The sequence below is a fragment of the Acipenser ruthenus genome, chromosome 1 (assembly GCF_902713425.1).
Source record: "Acipenser ruthenus chromosome 1, fAciRut3.2 maternal haplotype, whole genome shotgun sequence".
NCBI classification, from domain to species: domain Eukaryota; kingdom Metazoa; phylum Chordata; class Actinopteri; order Acipenseriformes; family Acipenseridae; genus Acipenser; species Acipenser ruthenus.
Genome location: NC_081189.1, coordinates 80,222,183 through 80,240,788, shown reverse-complemented (window position 1 = coordinate 80,240,788; position 18,606 = coordinate 80,222,183). Strand labels below are relative to the sequence as shown.

The 18,606-nt window shown below is 36.5% G+C and overlaps 2 protein-coding genes and 1 long non-coding RNA gene across 6 annotated transcripts; 2 read left to right on the top strand and 1 right to left on the bottom strand.

Moving 5' to 3' along the window:
* Positions 1–2,831: 2,831 nt before the first annotated feature.
* On the bottom strand, positions 2,832–8,569 carry LOC117421047 (H/ACA ribonucleoprotein complex subunit 1-like). Its single transcript, XM_034034916.3, has 7 exons — positions 8,453–8,569; positions 6,636–6,842; positions 6,213–6,367; positions 5,472–5,531; positions 5,056–5,200; positions 3,665–3,760; positions 2,832–3,316 (listed from the first exon to the last, which is right to left on the bottom strand). Exons 2-7 carry the CDS (start codon positions 6,820–6,822, stop codon positions 3,306–3,308), a joined length of 654 nt encoding a protein of 217 aa, XP_033890807.1. The 5' UTR covers positions 6,823–6,842; positions 8,453–8,569; the 3' UTR covers positions 2,832–3,305.
* Positions 8,570–8,674: 105 nt separating this feature from the next.
* Positions 8,675–12,360, top strand: LOC117421470 (uncharacterized). 3 transcript variants are annotated; one of them, XR_009329571.1, is made up of 6 exons: positions 8,675–8,847; positions 9,689–9,849; positions 10,085–10,160; positions 10,266–10,367; positions 11,770–11,875; positions 11,966–12,360. It is a non-coding gene; the product is annotated as an uncharacterized LOC117421470 (long non-coding RNA). The 3 variants fall into 3 exon arrangements; XR_009329570.1 differs by lacking the exon at positions 8,675–8,847 and adding an exon at positions 8,871–8,990; XR_004663488.2 differs by lacking the exon at positions 8,675–8,847 and adding an exon at positions 8,891–8,979.
* Positions 12,361–13,953: 1,593 nt separating this feature from the next.
* Positions 13,954–18,606, top strand: LOC117421364 (ragulator complex protein LAMTOR3). 2 transcript variants are annotated; one of them, XM_059030594.1, is made up of 7 exons: positions 13,954–14,082; positions 14,469–14,519; positions 15,118–15,152; positions 15,522–15,580; positions 15,866–15,999; positions 16,094–16,157; positions 16,300–18,606. In XM_059030594.1, the coding sequence occupies exons 2-7, from the start codon at positions 14,505–14,507 to the stop codon at positions 16,368–16,370; spliced, it is 378 nt and encodes a 125-aa protein (XP_058886577.1). In that variant the 5' UTR covers positions 13,954–14,082; positions 14,469–14,504; the 3' UTR covers positions 16,371–18,606. The 2 variants fall into 2 exon arrangements, with proteins under 2 accessions (XP_058886577.1, XP_033891562.1); XM_034035671.3 differs by lacking the exon at positions 13,954–14,082 and adding an exon at positions 14,093–14,207.

Genomic DNA, 18,606 nt, shown 5'->3' with positions numbered 1-18,606 from the left:
GAAACACCAATGTAAAGTCACTTAATAGGGCGTTGGGCCACTATGGTATCATGCTCTGTGGAGTTCTCGGCAGACCATTTTTGATGAAACTGGCTGCTCGCGCCCCAGGTTGAAATTTGCAGTTAATTGATCTGCAGTTGCTCGCCTGTTTTGCCTTGCACTTCAAATTAATGCATGGATATCACGATCCTGGAATATGCGTTTCCGCCCACTTTTGCCCTTTGCTGATGATCGCTTTCCCTCGGAGGTCTATGCCGACATCACCTTAGACACCGTTGCTCGTGAAACATCAGCAAGTTGAGCTGTCTTGGTCACTGAAGCTCCTGCCAAACGCGCCCCAACAATCACCCCTCTTTCAAAGTCACTGAGGTCTCCTCTTGCAGCCATGCTGGACATAATTATAGGCAACCAGGCCTGTCCAGCATTTTTATACATGACCCTAAGCATGCTGGGATGTTATTTGCTTAATTAATGCATGAGCCACACCTGTGTGGTAGCCCTTGCTTTCAATATACTTGGTGTCCCTCATTTACCCAGGTGTTTCCATTTTTTTCTCCACTATCTGTATGTACTATCGGGTCTGCATATAAAGTAGTGGTCAATTGTAATCATGGTCAGCAGTCTAATACTTGCCATACCAAAGAAGATATTTAAAGCAGATTATATCTGTGGAAGACAAACATATCATTGTTGAAAACATATATACAAAATATAACTTTCAATTGTTCACTCAACAGTAAAATATGAGAGTAAAAATATAAAAATAAACTGATATTGTTCCCAATTGGGAAGGGACCAGGGATGGGGGCTTAATAAGTCCTTATGTAATAGTTTGTAGATACCACATTGCATACTGTTCGACATGTGGCAAATAAATTAATAGATAAATAAATAACTTAGTATATGCAGCTTATTTTTATTATACTACGGAATTGATTGTACAGTATTAGCATTTTCTTCAAGCAGTAGAACGACATACCCATGTTAATTTCTTATTTTAAAAAAGATATATTTTAGTCATAACACAACGTACATTGCAGCGATTTTTCTGTAAACGGTATTTAAATGCTACTTTTCCTTAAGGTTATAAAGGATGACCGCTATAGCCAGCTGTATCTCACAGTCATGTTTTAGGTTATATTATGAAATAGGATTCCTTTTTGCCACTCATCTGGTGGTCCCTTAAAATAGGTTGTCTTTTACCTGTACAATAAAAGTCTGTTTCATGTTTAGGTTCTCTATAAGGCTTTAGAAATACTAAACGAAACCTGAATTCAAAATCATTTTGTATTTAAGTTTCTTTTAGTATTTTTAAAGAGATTTTTGGAAGAGATCACATAAGGTAAAAATGAGAACAACCTCTCCTTACAGGTCATTTATTATTATACTTTTAGTTACAAGGTTTGGCTCTACAGAGGCAGATACCCACAATCTGATATTCTCAATAACCTAAGCTAAACTAGAAGTGGGAGTTTTTGTGAACAAAAACAAAGCATCCCCCGTAGCATATTCTAAGGGAAATGTTGTATCCAATCAAATAGCTTGTAAACATGAAGTAAAATAGAAACATGTAAAAAAAATGGTAACATTGATATTTAAAAACAATGTTTTTTAAAAAAAGTGTGGCACTGAAATAGTTAATGTTCACTGGACACCACCTGTAATGGAACTTTACTGAGAGAATCATAGAATACAGCAGTGTACCAACTATAAACACCCCGTCAAAGCATGTGGTCTGTATCACTGATATGGTCAGAGGTCAACACAATGCAGCAGTGAAAATGGTACATTACTGGACAATACCAATTATAAAACTTGAGTGAGAAAATCAAATGATACAGCTGTTTACCAAGCATTAAGACAATAACTCTATGTATTGTCTCAATGCAGTTAGAACACACATTTTGTGGTCATAAACACATTTAGCATATTTAAATAAATCTGTAAATTTGAATTACCACCTTATATGGTTTCTGAGATCCAATGCTTTGACACTGTGGCAGCTTTGCAAAAAAACTGTCAAGAACAAACTATGAAGCCATTACCTCAAGATTGACGTCTTTATCATCTAGAATTGAAAAATTAATGTGACCCCAATATGTCGGCCACCTTAGGTCACAGGTTAAAGTGAAGAGTGATATTTTCTACAATGCTTCAATGGTTTATAAAATATTAGCTGTAATTTAGTAGATCAGGACAACCCCCCATTATATGATGTACAAAAATGAACAGGTGCCTTAAACCAGACATGCTAGAAGGGGCAAGACCCCTAACAGATACTCCTTATGGGGTAGTTACAGGGTGGAGTTGGGGGAGGTGAAGGGATATGAATGCATCTAACACAATATTAGGGTAAGTTCCCAGTCGATTTATATTTCTCCGATAGGCAAGAATTGGATGATGTAATGTGTATAGGGGACAGTCCTTTCTTCCCAAACCTACATTTTTAAACTTCATTAAGTGCGGCAATGGCGGGTTGACAAACTTCACTTTACAAGGACTCTTAAAAAGTTGGATAAGCGATTATGCAGATACATGCAACAAATGTAAGTGCGACATATAGATGGTCAGATGTACGGTCAGACCGACACTCCCCTAGATCAAGAATTTTATATTCTCAATAACCTAAACTAAAATGTTAATACCAAGTTCCATGACAAACAAATGTAACCTACAGATGGATGGATAGGTGTACGAACATGATGGGATATTCTCAATTACTTATGCTAAATATTAATATACCAAGTTTCACAACAACTGAATAAACAGCCATCCAGAAAAAGGAAGTGTGTCATAAGTACCTATGTGGATACAATTACTACTTCAAGAAATAACTTCTTAATGGTTGGGTTTATTGTATTAAATCCCAGTACAGTACATTTTGGCAATATCATTCCAGGCAATACTTACTTCAGAAAGTAACTTGAAAAAACAGTTATATACAATGCTTTAGAAATCTCTCACCAAAATGGGGCCTGAAATAGTATTTGCCAACATCTCACAGATTGTGATATGAAGAATGGTTTCAATTAAAAATACATTTAAAAAAAGTAGGCTACAACCAAAAAAACGAATTAATTAATTTAATTAATTAATTACACAGGCATCCCTGATTGGAATGTTCATACAAAATGTGAAAGTAACAAGCAGTTTAAAATAGTTTTCATGTACTGGTCACTGTCGCTATAATAAAAGCACTTTCTCAAATATGAAGAAACCAACAGATGAGCTGCAGCCTCTTTGATGCCAAACAGCTGCTGCATAAACTAGAACCAGGTCAGTGCAGGTCGCGCTTCCTGTTTTCATCATCTTCCACCTAGGAGTTAAGAAAATGCACATTTGTATACCAATTAGTACAAGATTCAGTAAAGAAACATTTACCAAATAGTATTTACAAGCTCATGTGTGAACAAAACTCAGGAGGTGCAATTTGCATTGCAGTTGCTTAGTGCAATAACAGTAATCCCAACTACTGTTTTGACTTTCTTGCAGACCAGTTTAATAAAGTTTTTATACAATCAGCAGCACCAGATTGACATATTTTCTTAATCTGGCTGTGCGAAAATATTTTCATTTATAAAGCAGAGCAACACTGCTTCCGCTTTCAATGGTGGATGATGCACTAAAGGTACCAGTGTGGCCATATCACTAGCTTTACACTCACCTCTGAAACCTCGGCCACCACCTCCACCTCTTCCTCCTCTAAAGCCGCCTCTAAAGCCTCCTCCACCACCACCGCCTCTGCTACCGCGGAAACCACCTGAGAAAACACCAAATTACATGAACACTAGAACCGCAATGGCAGCCATTTTGACAGTTTTCTCTTTTAAAATGTAAATTTCTCTGCGTGTGTGAAAGATACGCGGTTGTCCGTTCTTGACTTTTCCTAAATACGTGTACTAAATACCCTGATGGCTTTTGAAAGGCAGGATCGCAAAAATAAAGTTATAATCCCCTCTACCTAGAACCACCAGAGCAGTCATTTTGACTGCCTTTTACAACACGTTTTTATTTTGAATATAAACTACAATATTCTATTTTATTTTTATATACAAGCCTGATATCGTTACTGGACCTGGCAGCCATCAATTCCTTCGGTTTGTGTAAGAAACGCACAGGGGAAAATATCAGTAGAAGAGATTATCTTGAAGCTAGCCACAGCGCTTCGGCAGAAACATTTCGATCAGAAAACTGCAATGCAGCATAATGCAGCAGCTCAACCTGGATTCTGTACTGTGAGTGACACACATGCAAGAAATAAACATGTTACTTTCGTTTCTACAGTTATGTATGTACATATACCTGTTTACACACTAGTATCTTTTGAAATGTTTATTTTAATATAGTTTTTCATTTTTTGAAGTAGTGCTTTATATGTGGGAAGTTAGAAAATAAACCCTTTTATGTTTAATTGTTAATGTAAATACAGCATTTTGGCTGTGCAGATGTTTGATATGATGTGCTTGAATAAAACTTTTGAGTTGTATCCAATAGTTTGTCTTTCATTTTAATAAATGTACCATCATAATGACTGCCGGCGGTGGTTTAAGGTACGAGCAGAGCTGCGGCGGGTCTAGTGTTAACGCAAGGAGATGGTTATGAGCATCGTCAAACAACGCAGATCTTCAGGCAGGCCTCCAATGGTTATCCATTATGACAATAGGTAAATGCAATAAAACACTGGGAATCCATACATCTGTGGCTGTTATCGTTGCATTAATTCCCCTACTGTCTACCATTACATTACAATTCTGCACTGTATAAATGACTATTATGGTGTCATCATTTACAGCAAGTCATTTTTCCGTATTTAAAGTACATTCAGTTTACACACTGTAATAAACTTGTGAATGTACCAAACTTTAGAGCATTTTTTCACATTCAGTATTAGAACATCTTTATGAAGCCGATGTAAGATTGGCCTAGTTTCCAATCTGGGTTTTCCCTTTAGAAGTATATGAAGCCGCCTCTTTTGCAAATCCAATTATTTGTTTAAACAATGGACCCGCTGTACTTTCTAGCAGCTGCTTGTTTCTGTAGGGTCAGTCCTCATACCTCCACGACCCCCTCGTCCGCCTCCACCCCAGTCTCCTCGGCCTCCTCTGCCACCTCTCCCCCTGCCTCTCGGAGGACCCTTCTCACCCGGCGGTCTAGGCAGGAAGCGCTGCAGGGGAAGCAACTTTGCTGGGTCTATATAGAACTGCAAAGAAATATCTATGTTAATAACAAGACACATATCCAAACCAGCACAGAAGTAAGAGTGATACTGCAAGAATTCCCTGTAAACTTACAAAATGTATATATCCTAAATGGTGTTTATATTTCAAAAACAATAAATCAAGAGCAAGATCTGCTCTTAACAGGTGTAATAAACAAACAGTAAACAAGAAGACATATAGAAGTGATCCTGATCCAGCAATGCATCCTTATGCAAGACCTTCTCTTTGAAAATAAATTCACCTCTAACTGACCTTCTGTAATTTGTTGAATGAAGATGCCTTCATATTTTCTGAGAGTTTGACCGAAAAGTACTGCATTCTTAGTTAAGGAAATCAATTATTTTAAATGCAAACATATCACAGTGTAACATCTGGGTTAATTTCACAGTTGTGGTTTAAAAGTAAAAATTATAGATAGAAGCATGCGCCATCTCCAGTGTCATGTGATGTGATGCTTAGTATTAAAGTCAACTGCTTATTTTGTCACAGTTTTATAGATACGCCACCTATAAAATGAAGAAATACTAAAAGAAACTAGGAAAATGACTTGGAAAAATGTTTCAACTTAAGTCATTAATAAAGACTCTTAGTCAAACGCTTGTCAAAGAAATTTACAAAACTGATAAAGTCAAAACCTTGATTTATTTCTGCACATCTTGATTGTTTTATTTGTATGGCTGAACTACCTACAGTATAGTTATAGTTGAATGACCTACAGCATATCTATGAAAGACATTCATCTGGATTCACAGTCCCAGATTAGCTCTTAAATCTTAAAACAATGTTATATAGGTATGGTAGTCCAAGATTAGTCATTAATCAGGGTATCCAAAACTTTCTCCTGGTGGTATACAGCAAGTACTAACACTTTCCTTACTATTCACTGTATTGCTTTAGATGCAAAAAACTTAATCCGGAGGGATATAACAATCGAAGAGCAACTGGAGAGGTGTTTTTTTTTTTTTTTTTTTTTTTTTTTTTTTTAAAGGATACAAAACCCCGGAGCTGTCCAAATATTTCGTCCACCTTTCCGATCTGTTCCTTATTTTCCAAATAAACGGGAGCATTGAAGTAAGGAACTTTGTTCTCTTCTGCAGTGCACTTGCACACAATGTCATCTTCACAGGGGTGCATGAACTCTCCTAATCCTGGGACAATAAAAAACAATGTTTTCAACACCACATATTTAGAGTAACTAACCCATCCCTGTACATCAATTACAGTGAAAATAGAGACTCAGTCACACAAAGCAAGGGGAAACAAACCTCAAATCCCTGAGCCAGTGACGCTGGGCAAGACATTTAACCTTCAGCCCAAGTCTCAAAGCAAGCAGTAATAACTGGTCAAAAGCAGCATGCTGATGTGATAAACAAGCTAGTTTACCACAGTTGGTATGAAAAGCAATTCCTTCCTTACCCACTACATACTCTGGAGGCCCGTAGTCCTGTCTGAAGCCTCCACGGCCCCCACCACCACCCCGGCCTCCATAGCCGCCCCCTCTGCCGCCAAATCCACCTCGGCCACCAAATCCACCTCCTCGACTACCAAATCCACCTCCTCGACTGAAGCCACCTCCCCTTCCACCGCCGCCTCGGAAAGACATCTTGTCCTAAAACGCAGAAACTGGAAGGAAGAGACAACCACCCTTAAGGATTAGAATGAAGCACGCATAAATCAGTAGAGGTGTAAGAGTTCGAACTTTTATCCAAGGTTTATCATTGTGCCTAAATGTCAAATATCAGAGGGCAGCAGTGTGGAGTAGTGGTTAGGGCTCTGGACTCTTGACCGGAGGGTCATGGGTTCAATCCCAGGTGGGGGACACTGCTGCTGTACTCTTGAGCACCTAGATTGCTCCAGTAAAAACCCAACTGTATAAATGGGTAATTGTATGTAAAAAATAATGTAATTGTATGTAAAAATAACATGTTATCTTGTAACAATTGTAAGTCGCCCTGGATAAGGGCGTCTACTAAAAAAATAAATAAATGGTTATACATTATCTAATGTAAGTGGGAGAAAAATGGTATTAACTTAAATACAAGAATATGGCAGACTTGACATCACAGTTCAGCTTCTAGAGAATGTCTGTTTAACTGAAGTATAAATACCAAGCGGGTACTATTAGCATAACTACAGCTAATTATTCTAATACAAAGTTGTTGTTTTTTTTTTTTTAGATTTGTAATTAAAGTATATATTGATTTTGTCAGTGTCCTGTTTGCCTCAATGTGAAGACACTGCTCTTCCTTTTCTCTTATTTCTTTATTTTTTTTAAACACTTGATCTGTGCAAATTGCATTGGCTATTAAAATAAAACTCTTACTTGCTACTGTTGATAAATAATTAGTTCAAACATATTTAATGATCCGAAAATATAGTGCATTCAGGAGCACCACAGAGGACATCACTGAGGCAGCGCTTGTTTTCTTTTATTTACCAGGAGATAAACTCTCTTAAAAAAATTTAGTATGGGCGGAGCAAAAACTGTGACAAAATAAGTAGTTGACTTTAATACTAAGCATCACATCACATGACACAAGAAGTGTTAACAAATATACCTGTCTTGCTTTGTAATATAATAGGAATTGCATTGATTGTAAGTGTTAACTGGTTATAATGAGAATATATATATATATATATATCTATATATATATATATATATATATATATATATATATATATATATATATATATATATATATATATTACACACACAAGATTGCAGGTTTGCAGGTACCTAATTCCAAACGGCACGTCTTTAGCATTCGGTTTCACATCCACACTTTGCACACCTACAGAAAGACATGCGTGGTTCCTCTAGTATTTTTTTTTCTTTTTTTTTTTTAAATGTAATTCAAGGTACAACATTTTATTTTAAAATTCCCCTGGTACTGTAGTCGCCTTATTTACACCTTATTTGCAAACTTACAACAAAAACAGTAATATGTGTGTGTGTGTTAAACAGGACCTAATTACATTTTGTAAAACTACTAATATTCGTGATCGATGTCTAGGAAATATTCTAACATTTGCAAAACTGAAGTCAGTTGAGATAAATCCTCGTGTGTTTTCACCGCTCCTCTTTGGAATTACACACGGTAAGAAAATAAAGCGCAATATTATGTAATGGTTTGTATTAGTTAGACAATTAATTTAAAGCAACAAGGTTTTATTTACTTAAAAAAACACACCACCTAATCAACAATACGGTGTAAACATTTATTTCACTTTACCTTATTTATCAGGGACCTGCCTGTCTCTGCAGCCGGATGTTCTGCTCTGGAACCACGCTGCATTAACCGAACACACGTGGTGAGCTAGTTACCTCCCCTGCCATAAACTAGGCACAGTTACCCTAAATCATTCTCAGTGTCGTAAAATGGCAACATTAATATGTCTAAAAAAATTCTGAAATACGTTTTGTATTATGCGTTCGCTGCATAATATTATATACCTATTCAATGTATTCTTGATGTAATATTTTCTTTAGCCAGTTACATTGTTTTTGCAGCACTTTACGACAGCTTGAACTTGTGTCGCAGCCGTCTCGTCTGATACTGCAACCCTAATGCTAGGACAGCATGTCTTTGGAGTAGTCGCCAGATGGCGCTACTGAACCATATAAAAAGTAGGTACACGGTAGTCCACGTGAAGCATCATGAAGAGGGTTATCGCTGCAGTAGTTCTGTGGTTGTTTGATGATAGCGATGGTACAGCGACCCAAAACATTGTGCTGGATTCAGCAGGGCCGCTGGAAAAAGTATTTTTTGTGTGTGTTACTAATGTTGATTATTTTTTTGTTACTTGCACTGTGTAGGCCGTCGTAGCATAAATGTGATTAGGCTCTAAAAAATTCAGAAAGAAATGCATTTGATATGGTATTCTATTTCAAGCGCGGGGTTCCCCAATTGCTTCAACCTAAGTTTGGGAAACATTTCATAATTGATCATGTAGTCTTTGCTGGGGGAACCAAAGCCATATAGATTAATAAATAATTGGAAATAATGTTTCAGTTGTCCTAGAAATTGGTGTTATTCTCATACCATCAACTTTCTCTGTAATTTATTATACACTGTTTATCTGAATATAATTGGAGACATAACATGTAATTTATTTATATATATATATATATTATAATATATAATATATTACACCCATCTTTATTTGTCGAGCAGCGACGGAGTTTATTTGTAGTTTTAATTTTGATTTTAGGGCCTAGGAAGCTGTCGCAGCGGAAGCATTTTTTTTATTCTATTTTTTAAATCCACGGTTGCATGGAAGTATTTTGAATAACTATACACAAATTTCTTCTGATGTCCCTTTAAGAGTGTATACATCTAATGCAATGTTAATATGCAAGTGTATACAATCTTAAACGTAAACTTGTACTTATTCTTAATGCAAACAAAAGGACATTTTAAAAACGCCTTTAAAGGTAAGCCAGTCAGCCTTTTGGTCTTTGGTTGCAGGACAATCTGTAGACAAGTTCCAGGTCAGGTGGGCCTGAGACCCTAGCAACCAGAATTCAGGCGATATTTGGAGTGTTATTGATCTGGTGATTGGCCTTCTGTGTGAATTTATGCTGGCTGGTTGAACAGTGCTACGGGGCTGGTTCTGGTTTGAATGACAGGTAAGAGATTTTAATTAACTTCCTGGAGACATGACATGCCTGTGTCCTGATTTTAACCCCCTTATGAAGTTTATAGCTGGTGTAAAGTTTTATTTTAAATGCATTAAACAAACTTCAGTTGTGCCTGAAACGTAACCCCTTGTCATCTTTTGTCTTTGATAAATCGGGCTATATGTTTCCTACTTTAACACCACATCTTGAATAAATTGCTGCTTTTGTCCTTTCTATGTTGAAGAAGCTGATTAGCCTGCTGTGTTAGTGTCGCTAGTGTGGTGATGCTGGAACTGGGTTGGATAAGAGACTTTTGGCAGGTATGCTAAATGTAGACTAATGCTTAATGTAAGTACTAGAATTTGTTTTCTTGACAGGATGCATAATCCTAACTGCTTCTGTAATTTCTCATATGCCCCTCCCAGAAAGAGGTGATTTGAGGTCTTCAGGTGAAAGACCCAGACGCCGCAGTCACCACAGGTCCTTGGAAATGAACAGCTCATGGAACTCTGAACTAGTTTTGCTGAGTAAGTGCCATTTTGTTCTCCATTTCAGGCTAGGCCTCCCTACCTGATACCCACCACACTGGACAAAGCTTGATATCCTATTGGGAAGATAGATTGATTATTTTCCTCCCCAAAATGCAGCAGTAAAACACTAGGGTCCAGTTGGCATCTAAAGAAGCTATACCACCTTATCACAAATGAGCATTTCATCCTTGATGTGAAGTATTTTGATCTATCACCAATTATGGAGCAACTGTTTTTAATTTTCTTAACCTTGGTCAAAAAAGGACATTTGTACTTCATGGTTTCTGTTAATAGATCTCTTCCTGCAACAGTTGTTTTCTGCAGTGGATGAACTTGTTTGTCTATTTTGATTTAGTACTGGGACAAATCTAAATATTTAAATGAACATTTCTTGGCATGTATTTGAAGTCCATATCCTCATCTAACGTGCTTTTGCAGTTTCTAAAACAAGTGAAGAGCTGCTTGTGTGATTTGATATATAATTAAAAAAATTAAAAAAAAAAAAAAAAAAAAACAGGATCGACAAACTGCTCTTTACCCTCTTAAAGTTTTAGACGCCAAAAAGTAAGCAGACTAGATTAAGATGTGCACACATACCTGTAGTGATAGCTACCTAAAGCCACAGATACTGCTTCAGATTTGGGAAGTCGTAATTGGGAGATAAAGATGTAGGTACTTCTCGGAAATTCCTCGTACTTAACACTGGCCCAACTTGCAAAGGAAATGTGTGCATTGATTAGTGCTGGGACGAGCACAGGATGTTTGTTTGGATATTCTCAATTTTAAATGTGAGTTTGTTTTCAAAAAGTAAGACTAGCCATTATATTGCTCAATGCAGGCAGAGATAGCATAGCAGCAGGAGGGCGTGGCCCATGTGTGTGTGCCTTTATTTTACAGCAAGACGTTACAATATGTAACACGTTAAAGTTGAAAAATATCCCAGGAGTAAAGAATACGTTGTGTAGGCCTCACTTTACCACAGTTAATTAACTACAAAACAAAGGATTCCAAATAGCAGTTCAAGTTAAACGTTGTTTTGTTTGTTCCCGAAATAAATGGTACATAAAGTTGGCACTTATTTTATTTATTTTAATTTAGAATCTCCAGTTTTACCCCCTGATGTTTCCATTTTTGAGGTTGCGCTTTTATGCAATATGTCTAAACACATTTCTGTTCAAATGTCCATTTTTATTGACCATGTTTCGGTTGTGTAGATGTTTTATTCAGGAACGTCATATAAAACTACAACTTGTATTCAATTGTTTGTCCTTTCATTTTATTGATATATAATTTTTTTTTTAAATATGCAGATAAAGTTTGATAGCTCATGGTTGTTCTAGGTATGTGTATAAACTTGGTCATTCTAGTGTCTTAACTTGTTTTTTGTCATTTGTTGCAGAACTTGATTGGCTGTGTGAGTGTTGCTAGTGTCTTGGGCAGTGCTGCTGTTTGTGTTTTGGATAAGAGACATTTTGGCGGGAAATTGTGTAATGATTAAAGCCAAGGTTAGTATCCTGGAATTTTATGGTGTCATGTTTTGTTTTTGTGTAAATACTCTGAACTGTAACTTTTGCTTTTCTCCCCCCTTATTCCAGGATGTGACTGTGAGGTCTTTTTCCTTGTTCCCTGAGAATACCCCTACCTAGATATCCTTCTGACCTGGGCAACTTTGAGACGAGAACCACCAACATCAGATGACGGGCTGAGTTTAGCAGCGAGTGCTGGGGAGTCAAAAGAACTAGGAGGATGCATACCTACACATCTCCTATTAATCCAGCTCCGCCTCTGCAAAGGAACATTTTCTTACTGCCGCTAGCTGGGTAGAGATGGAGAAGGTCTGGGGGAGAAGTTGTATTTTGCGTGTATGCACAAATGTTTTTGGTTTGAAAGAACTAATTAAGTTTGTCATTCAGTTTGTGTACATGGTTATACTGGTTACAACTTGTATGTATTTTTAACCAGCCTTAAGAAAATAAATATTTATTCCTCATTTTGGTATTTTCTTTTTTAAATGTGCATGTAAAAATGCAAAGTGGACAGGTGTCGTCATCCCTGGATTGATGCACTCAAATTGTGCTAAATGTACTTTTCAAGATCAGACTTTTTAAATCGGATATGCGGTTCACCGATGTGCAACCCACTTGCACAGTCCTTCATGTTATGATGCACTCAGCTTGTTCTAATTAATTCAAGGTTCATCACAATTGGATAAGCAATTCGCTATGAAAGTTTGAAATGCAATATATTTACTGTGTACTGAGAATTCTTCTCAATGAGCTGGAGGTCTAGTACCCTGTGATGCACTTGGCCAAGTTTCATAACTATTAACTGAGGTCCTATTGTAAGTGACACTGCAGCAGTAGTTAATGCATAGTTCACATCCTAGTCTCTTAAGTCGCTTTGGGTAAGTGTCTGCTAAAGTACTAATTTCAGTAATATTAAACCTGCTTTTACTAAGACTTATAAAAATAATAGAATTAGACGAATCCTACAGTACCTCTCTATCTCCAGATTACGATACCATAAACTGGAAGTTCTATGTATGTACCGATGGCTGTGCGCCTGCCTCCGCTACTGTGTTCACACATTAAGGACCTGTACTAATATTGCCAGCAGGGTAGGGGTAGAACGATGTCTAATTTGACAGTCAAATAGTTGAGGTAGAAAGTCTTACATTGACAATTCTCATGTATAAGAATTGTGCATTTGTTAATGTACAGTTTTATTGAGTTAAAATACACTACCATATAGATGCAGATAAAATATTAAAGCAAGGGTAGCATCTTTTTAATACTGTAGCGATCTACTAAGTGTTATGTGTTGTATTGTTTTTTGTGTGGGTGTTGCGTGTTTTGTATGTCTTGTGTGCCTGTGCATGTGAGTGAGTCGTGACCCCATGAATCTTGTGAGTATTGTCCAGTTGTGTTTGTCCCTCGTTTGATTTGTGGGGTCCAATAACGTGTCTTGTTCTGTCTAAAGGTTACATTGTTTTGCTGTATAAAGGGGAAGCTTGCAGGACTGTGTTGTTGTGTGCTGACCTTGCTAAATAAAGTCTGCTGTTTAGTGAACAAGATCTTGCTGCTGTCATCTGGCTCCTAGTGACACTCAACGTTACAATACATTATTCTTGTCGTGAAATACCTTTTCAGTGTTTCGATTGAGCTTCTTAATTGTTGCAAAAATAAACTCTAAAATAGCATGGAAGTTTGTTTGAAGCTGTACAGTATAATATCTTTGATTTATAGCTTCACAACAAAAGTCTTCAGCTTTACTCTTCTGAATGCTCAGCCAAAACTACACTACTGGTTGTGCTGATGTGCATTTCTGTGCATATGCAACATTTGGGACTTCAGAAAATAGCATTTTTTAATAATAACTAGTTGTCAATTTGCCAATGTTGTTCATTTCTTTAAGACACCTTGGGCAACGTGAAATTTACTTCAAGAATTTGATGCGTTTTTTAACAACAAAAATCTGCAAAATTTGGCACGGGAAGCATTTTTCCCGAGCTTTCACTGCATCCCATAACCCTTTGCGCGCAACATGACGGAATCCGCTATAGAGAATCAGCGGTTGAGTATATTGGTATATAAAATATGTTTGTAATCGCGATAATACGGGAAAACTAGGGCACGTCCCACAAATATATTCTATGGCAAATTAGCCCATTCCCTCAGCATTGGACCGGACGGCAGGGGAAGTTGAAAACAAGGTCAGTAAGAAGTACTTCCTGTTGTGTGTAAGTGTCATGTGATATTTTGGTCGAGCCCTGACAGGAACAGAGACAGTTGGTGTAATATTTGCAAAGCAAAAAAAATAAATAAATAGATTGAGTGGGTAAGAAATGTTTACTTTACTTTTAAAATGTAATTCATTTAATGTTTTCCTGTTGTGAATGGAGTTTCCCCAGTTTGTTCAAGAAACGTGTTTTTAAGTTATTATACTAAACCGTGTGTGATTAAATATTTCATCCTTTACTTTAATCGGACACACACACACACACACACACACACACACACACACACACACACATATATATATATATATATATATATATATATATATATATATATATATGACAGGTATTTATTTTTGTAGGTCTAACATTGGAGTTTGATTAAAGCGTCGGACAATATGGCTATGGCAGATGTAAGTCTATTGATTGTTTTTACTAAATTCATGCATGTAAAGGTTACGGTCTTGAGTGTCCTCAGTAATTTCATTACTATAAACTAGAATTACATACCAGTACAACCAACCTCTTTTTAAAACTGTTGGTCTAATCTGACTGTCAGAAATATATACAGTATAAAATAAGTAACAATAAAACTACTAACTAGTTTTAAACTGGATGCATTAGCTTAAACATGTAAATATGCGTGGCATTATAACCACTGCTAGTAAAGTACAACAGCCACACATCAAACATACAGTACTATACAACAGTTATTTGTTTTGGTAAAACTTAGTGAACGTTACTGAGTTAAGCCACAAATTAACATACTATCAACTAATACAGTATAAGTAATAGTACAGTCCATGTTTATAGTTAGCGATCTTCATGTCAAGGCATCCCAGTGCGCTTCACAGTTATCATTTTAAAGGTCCCTTTGAGCCTGTGGTAAAATCCGTTCCAGCTACGAAAAAGCATACTCGACTACCTTTGCTAAGGTGACATTAAGACTGGTTCAATTCGGGGCCTGTGAAACCAGCCCAGAAAATCTAATGTGTTTTTCTTTTTTGACAGGACCTAAAAAGGTATCTTTATAAGCAGTTGCCAAGGTAGGTTGACTTTGCTATCTATTTACAGTGCATAATGTTAGGATTAAATACAAAATATGACCCTTGTTCAGTAGTAATATGTAGGCCACCTACAACTAAAAACAGCAGTATATACAGTAATTATTTTGACTTGTGGCTGGATTCCCATGATTAGTGGGTCCATATCGAGAGCTACACAGTCTTAAGATTAGTGTTGCTGACTGGGGTCTGCGAATTCAGCTGTTAATATACAATGAACAGTTACCTATGAGCCACATCAACAGATTTGTTGTCAGAATTATTTAAGTATTTACTGCATTTTACTATTATCCATAATAGTATATTCTAGTGATCCAAATTAAACTTTTTTCCTTCCTGGTATTTCTGTAGTGTTGAAGGTCTTCATGCCATTGTAGTTTCTGACAGAGATGGTGTTCCAGTAATTAAAGGTACATCTAACAATGACATGTTCTTTTAATAGATACATTTTGCAGCCGTCTGTAGATAAGGTACTTGTCCATAATAAAGTGTTGCTTTACTGGCATGAGTTTCAAGCTATTGGGATGTTATGTTGTGTGAGTAAAAATGACCTTGTTTAATCTCAATTAGTTTGGTTATTTTTAATGTCTGTGTGCATGTCTTTGTAAACATAATTACATTTTCCACTTAATTTTGTGTTCTGCATTGAAACAATCTACTCAGACACTGACATGGGTGTATTATTCTTTCCCTAGTTGCTAACGACAATGCTCCTGAGTATGCGCTGAGACCTGGCTTCCTCTCCACCTTTGCACTGGCAACAGACCAAGGCAGTAAGCTTGGTCTCTCTAAAAACAAGAGTATCATCTGCTACTACAACACGTACCAGGTAATGACATCACCCAGCTTTATATACCACATCGTGGACAGTGAGCTTTAATATTGGTGTGTAACTTTTTACTTTAATTTTCCTTCCCCCTTAGATTGTGCAGTTCAATCGATTGCCCTTGGTCATCAGCTTCATAGCAAGCAGCAGTGCCAACACAGGTATGTCTATTCACTACACACTTTATAAACTGTAAAGCCAGCATATATGTTGTTTTTTCTCCTCTTGTTTTTGAGTTTTTCAGCCTGTTAATAATGTGAGTTTGACCCCCCCCCCCCCCGTTTTTTTTTCTTTTTTGGACAGGATTGATTATAAACTTGGAGAAAGATCTTGTTCTGTTATTTGAGGAGCTGCGCCAAGTCGTGGAAGTTTAAGAATGGATTCAGTGAATCTTTATAATGCATCATGTATTCACCATGGTATTCCATTTTGTATATTTTTTTCTAGCAGTGTTCATCTGCAGCAATGATAGTTTGCCTTGAACTGGGGCAGGAAAACTAAGAATGTAATTCCAAGGTTTAGAATGGATTATAGCTGAACATCCAGGGATGGAAATAAGACTCATATTGAATAGCCATTTCACCCATTCCAGGTTTTAATATGAACTTGATTAAACACAGTGTAAAGGTAACAAGATCAGATGTGTCTTCTTAAACTCATCGTAAAACCAGGAGTGGCTCAAACTGCTATGGGAGTCTTATTTCCATCCCAGACATCGCACACACTTCAGCCTAATTTTCCAGATTTTAAATTACTTAGAATAAGGGTTGGAAACCTATGTTACAATGTATATACATTTGTTGTACAATGTTACTGTAGCATACACATTTTTATGTTGGATATATATACCCTTGTTGCCCCTAAGTGTGCTCCCAGTGCCATTGCAAAAATATATATTGTGACCTTATTTTTTTCTAGCAGATCAATTTGAATGGAAATGTAACGGTAAACCTACTGTAGATAAGTAGTTTCATTCAACATAACGAAAACATTAACATTTTGGTTTTGGACTGCAAGCTAGGATACATATCATAAACACTGGAAAAGTTGTCTAATCAGATATTGTGGGATACTTGGTATACTTGCCTATTAAGTTTAATTCTGCAGAGTATGTATACCTGTATATATTCATATAGATTTTTGAGTCACAATTGTGTTTATTTTACTGTTTTAACTCGTACCAGTGATGAAGAAATAGTCATTCTTCAGGGAGAAGCCACTTGTATATAAAAACACAGGATTTAATTTTTAGAAGCCCCTTGGCTCTTTAGCACTCTGGGTTGTCTCTGAACTCAAAGCAGGGGAATGAGGAAACAGAGTAAATGGTGTCAGACTCCGCTGAGCAGTATACCATATTGTACATTACACTGTACGATGCAGAAAAGAAAAGAAGAAACACATGTACAATTGGACCCTCAGTATTGCAGATCAAATGCAAGTTCATTCTTCTGCTCCTGAGTGCAATAAACCACTTCACCCTTAAAGCGTGTGCATACAGTAGGTGGCAAAAACCACAGGAAGTAAGAACTTAAAATGAGATCTTGTCCCTAAGGTACCAGACCTACTTCACTATTTCCATCAGACACCATAAAAAAAAAATAAAAAGAAGCATATGGCCTCTCGGTAGAGCTTTTATATTAGTTGAGATATTCTGTTTTAGCAATTTACAGATTATATATTTCAAAAGATACTAAGTATGCTCTTAAGACCGTGGAAATGCAACATGTCCAGCATTTATTTTTTACATTACCAATAAAATTTCAACACAACACTGCTTATACATTCAGGGTCTAAACCAACACAAGATGTTCATATCTTTTATATACATATCCAGATCAACTAAAGGTAACTGGCTCATAACTGTTTTTTTTAAATGTTTAGCCATTCATTAATTTATGAATCTAGAGTGGTTGCCCCATGAACACAAATAATAAATGTAATTTTATGTCATGCCAAAAGCGACATTCCAGAAATGTAATTGTATATTTTTCACTATTAATTTTCATTTTAGGTACCAGCAGCTCTACATGTAAATAAGTTCACATGGTAACAGGTTTGGTCATAAAACTAAAACTACACAATATGCACTGATAAATTAAGACCTGTTGAGGTTTAGAGATAATTACAGTCTTTGTTTGTCCAAGCATTACGTTTTCAATCTGCTTATTATACCCCCCTTCTGAGCTACAAATGTGGTCATAGTTTATTTTTGAATGCCTCGGGTATATAAAAAAAATGAAGAGGGTATAGGATAGTCATATGTGGTAAATTCTTAGGTTTTAATGAAGCCTGTTTTTTTCTTTTTTTTCTTTTTTTTTTTTCTTTTTTTTTTTTCTGCAGTGCTGTGGTATGACTTTGTCAGGAGAAGCACTATATCAATTCAAATTGTATTATTTGAGAAGTTCTGCACCAGAGCAGATAGGACCATTCTGATCAATAAACTGAACTTAAAGGGGTAATAACCAAGGCTGTAAAGAACATATTACCACCCATTTGCGTGACAGCATTCTCACAAGTCTCTTATTGGTGTGCTGTTTATCTTTGTGCTTTACAGAGTGTATATTCCGTAGTTCTAAAAGGAAACTGGGTAATAAAGTTACACAAACATTT

Coding starts and splice junctions, on each gene's coding strand:
- LOC117421047 (XM_034034916.3), bottom strand. CDS start 6,822: ATGTCTTTCCGAGGCGGCGGTGGAAGGGGAGGTGGCTTCAGTCGAGGA. Junction 6,368..6,635: donor GCCTCCAGAGTATGTAGTGG/GTAAGGAAGGAA, acceptor TTATTGTCCCAG/GATTAGGAGAGTTCATGCAC. Junction 5,532..6,212: donor TTGGACAGCTCCGGGGTTTT/GTATCCTTTAAA, acceptor CTAAGAATGCAG/TACTTTTCGGTCAAACTCTC.
- LOC117421364 (XM_059030594.1), top strand. Junction 15,581..15,865: donor TGGTGTTCCAGTAATTAAAG/GTACATCTAACA, acceptor TTCTTTCCCTAG/TTGCTAACGACAATGCTCCT. Junction 16,158..16,299: donor AAGCAGCAGTGCCAACACAG/GTATGTCTATTC, acceptor TTTTTTGGACAG/GATTGATTATAAACTTGGAG.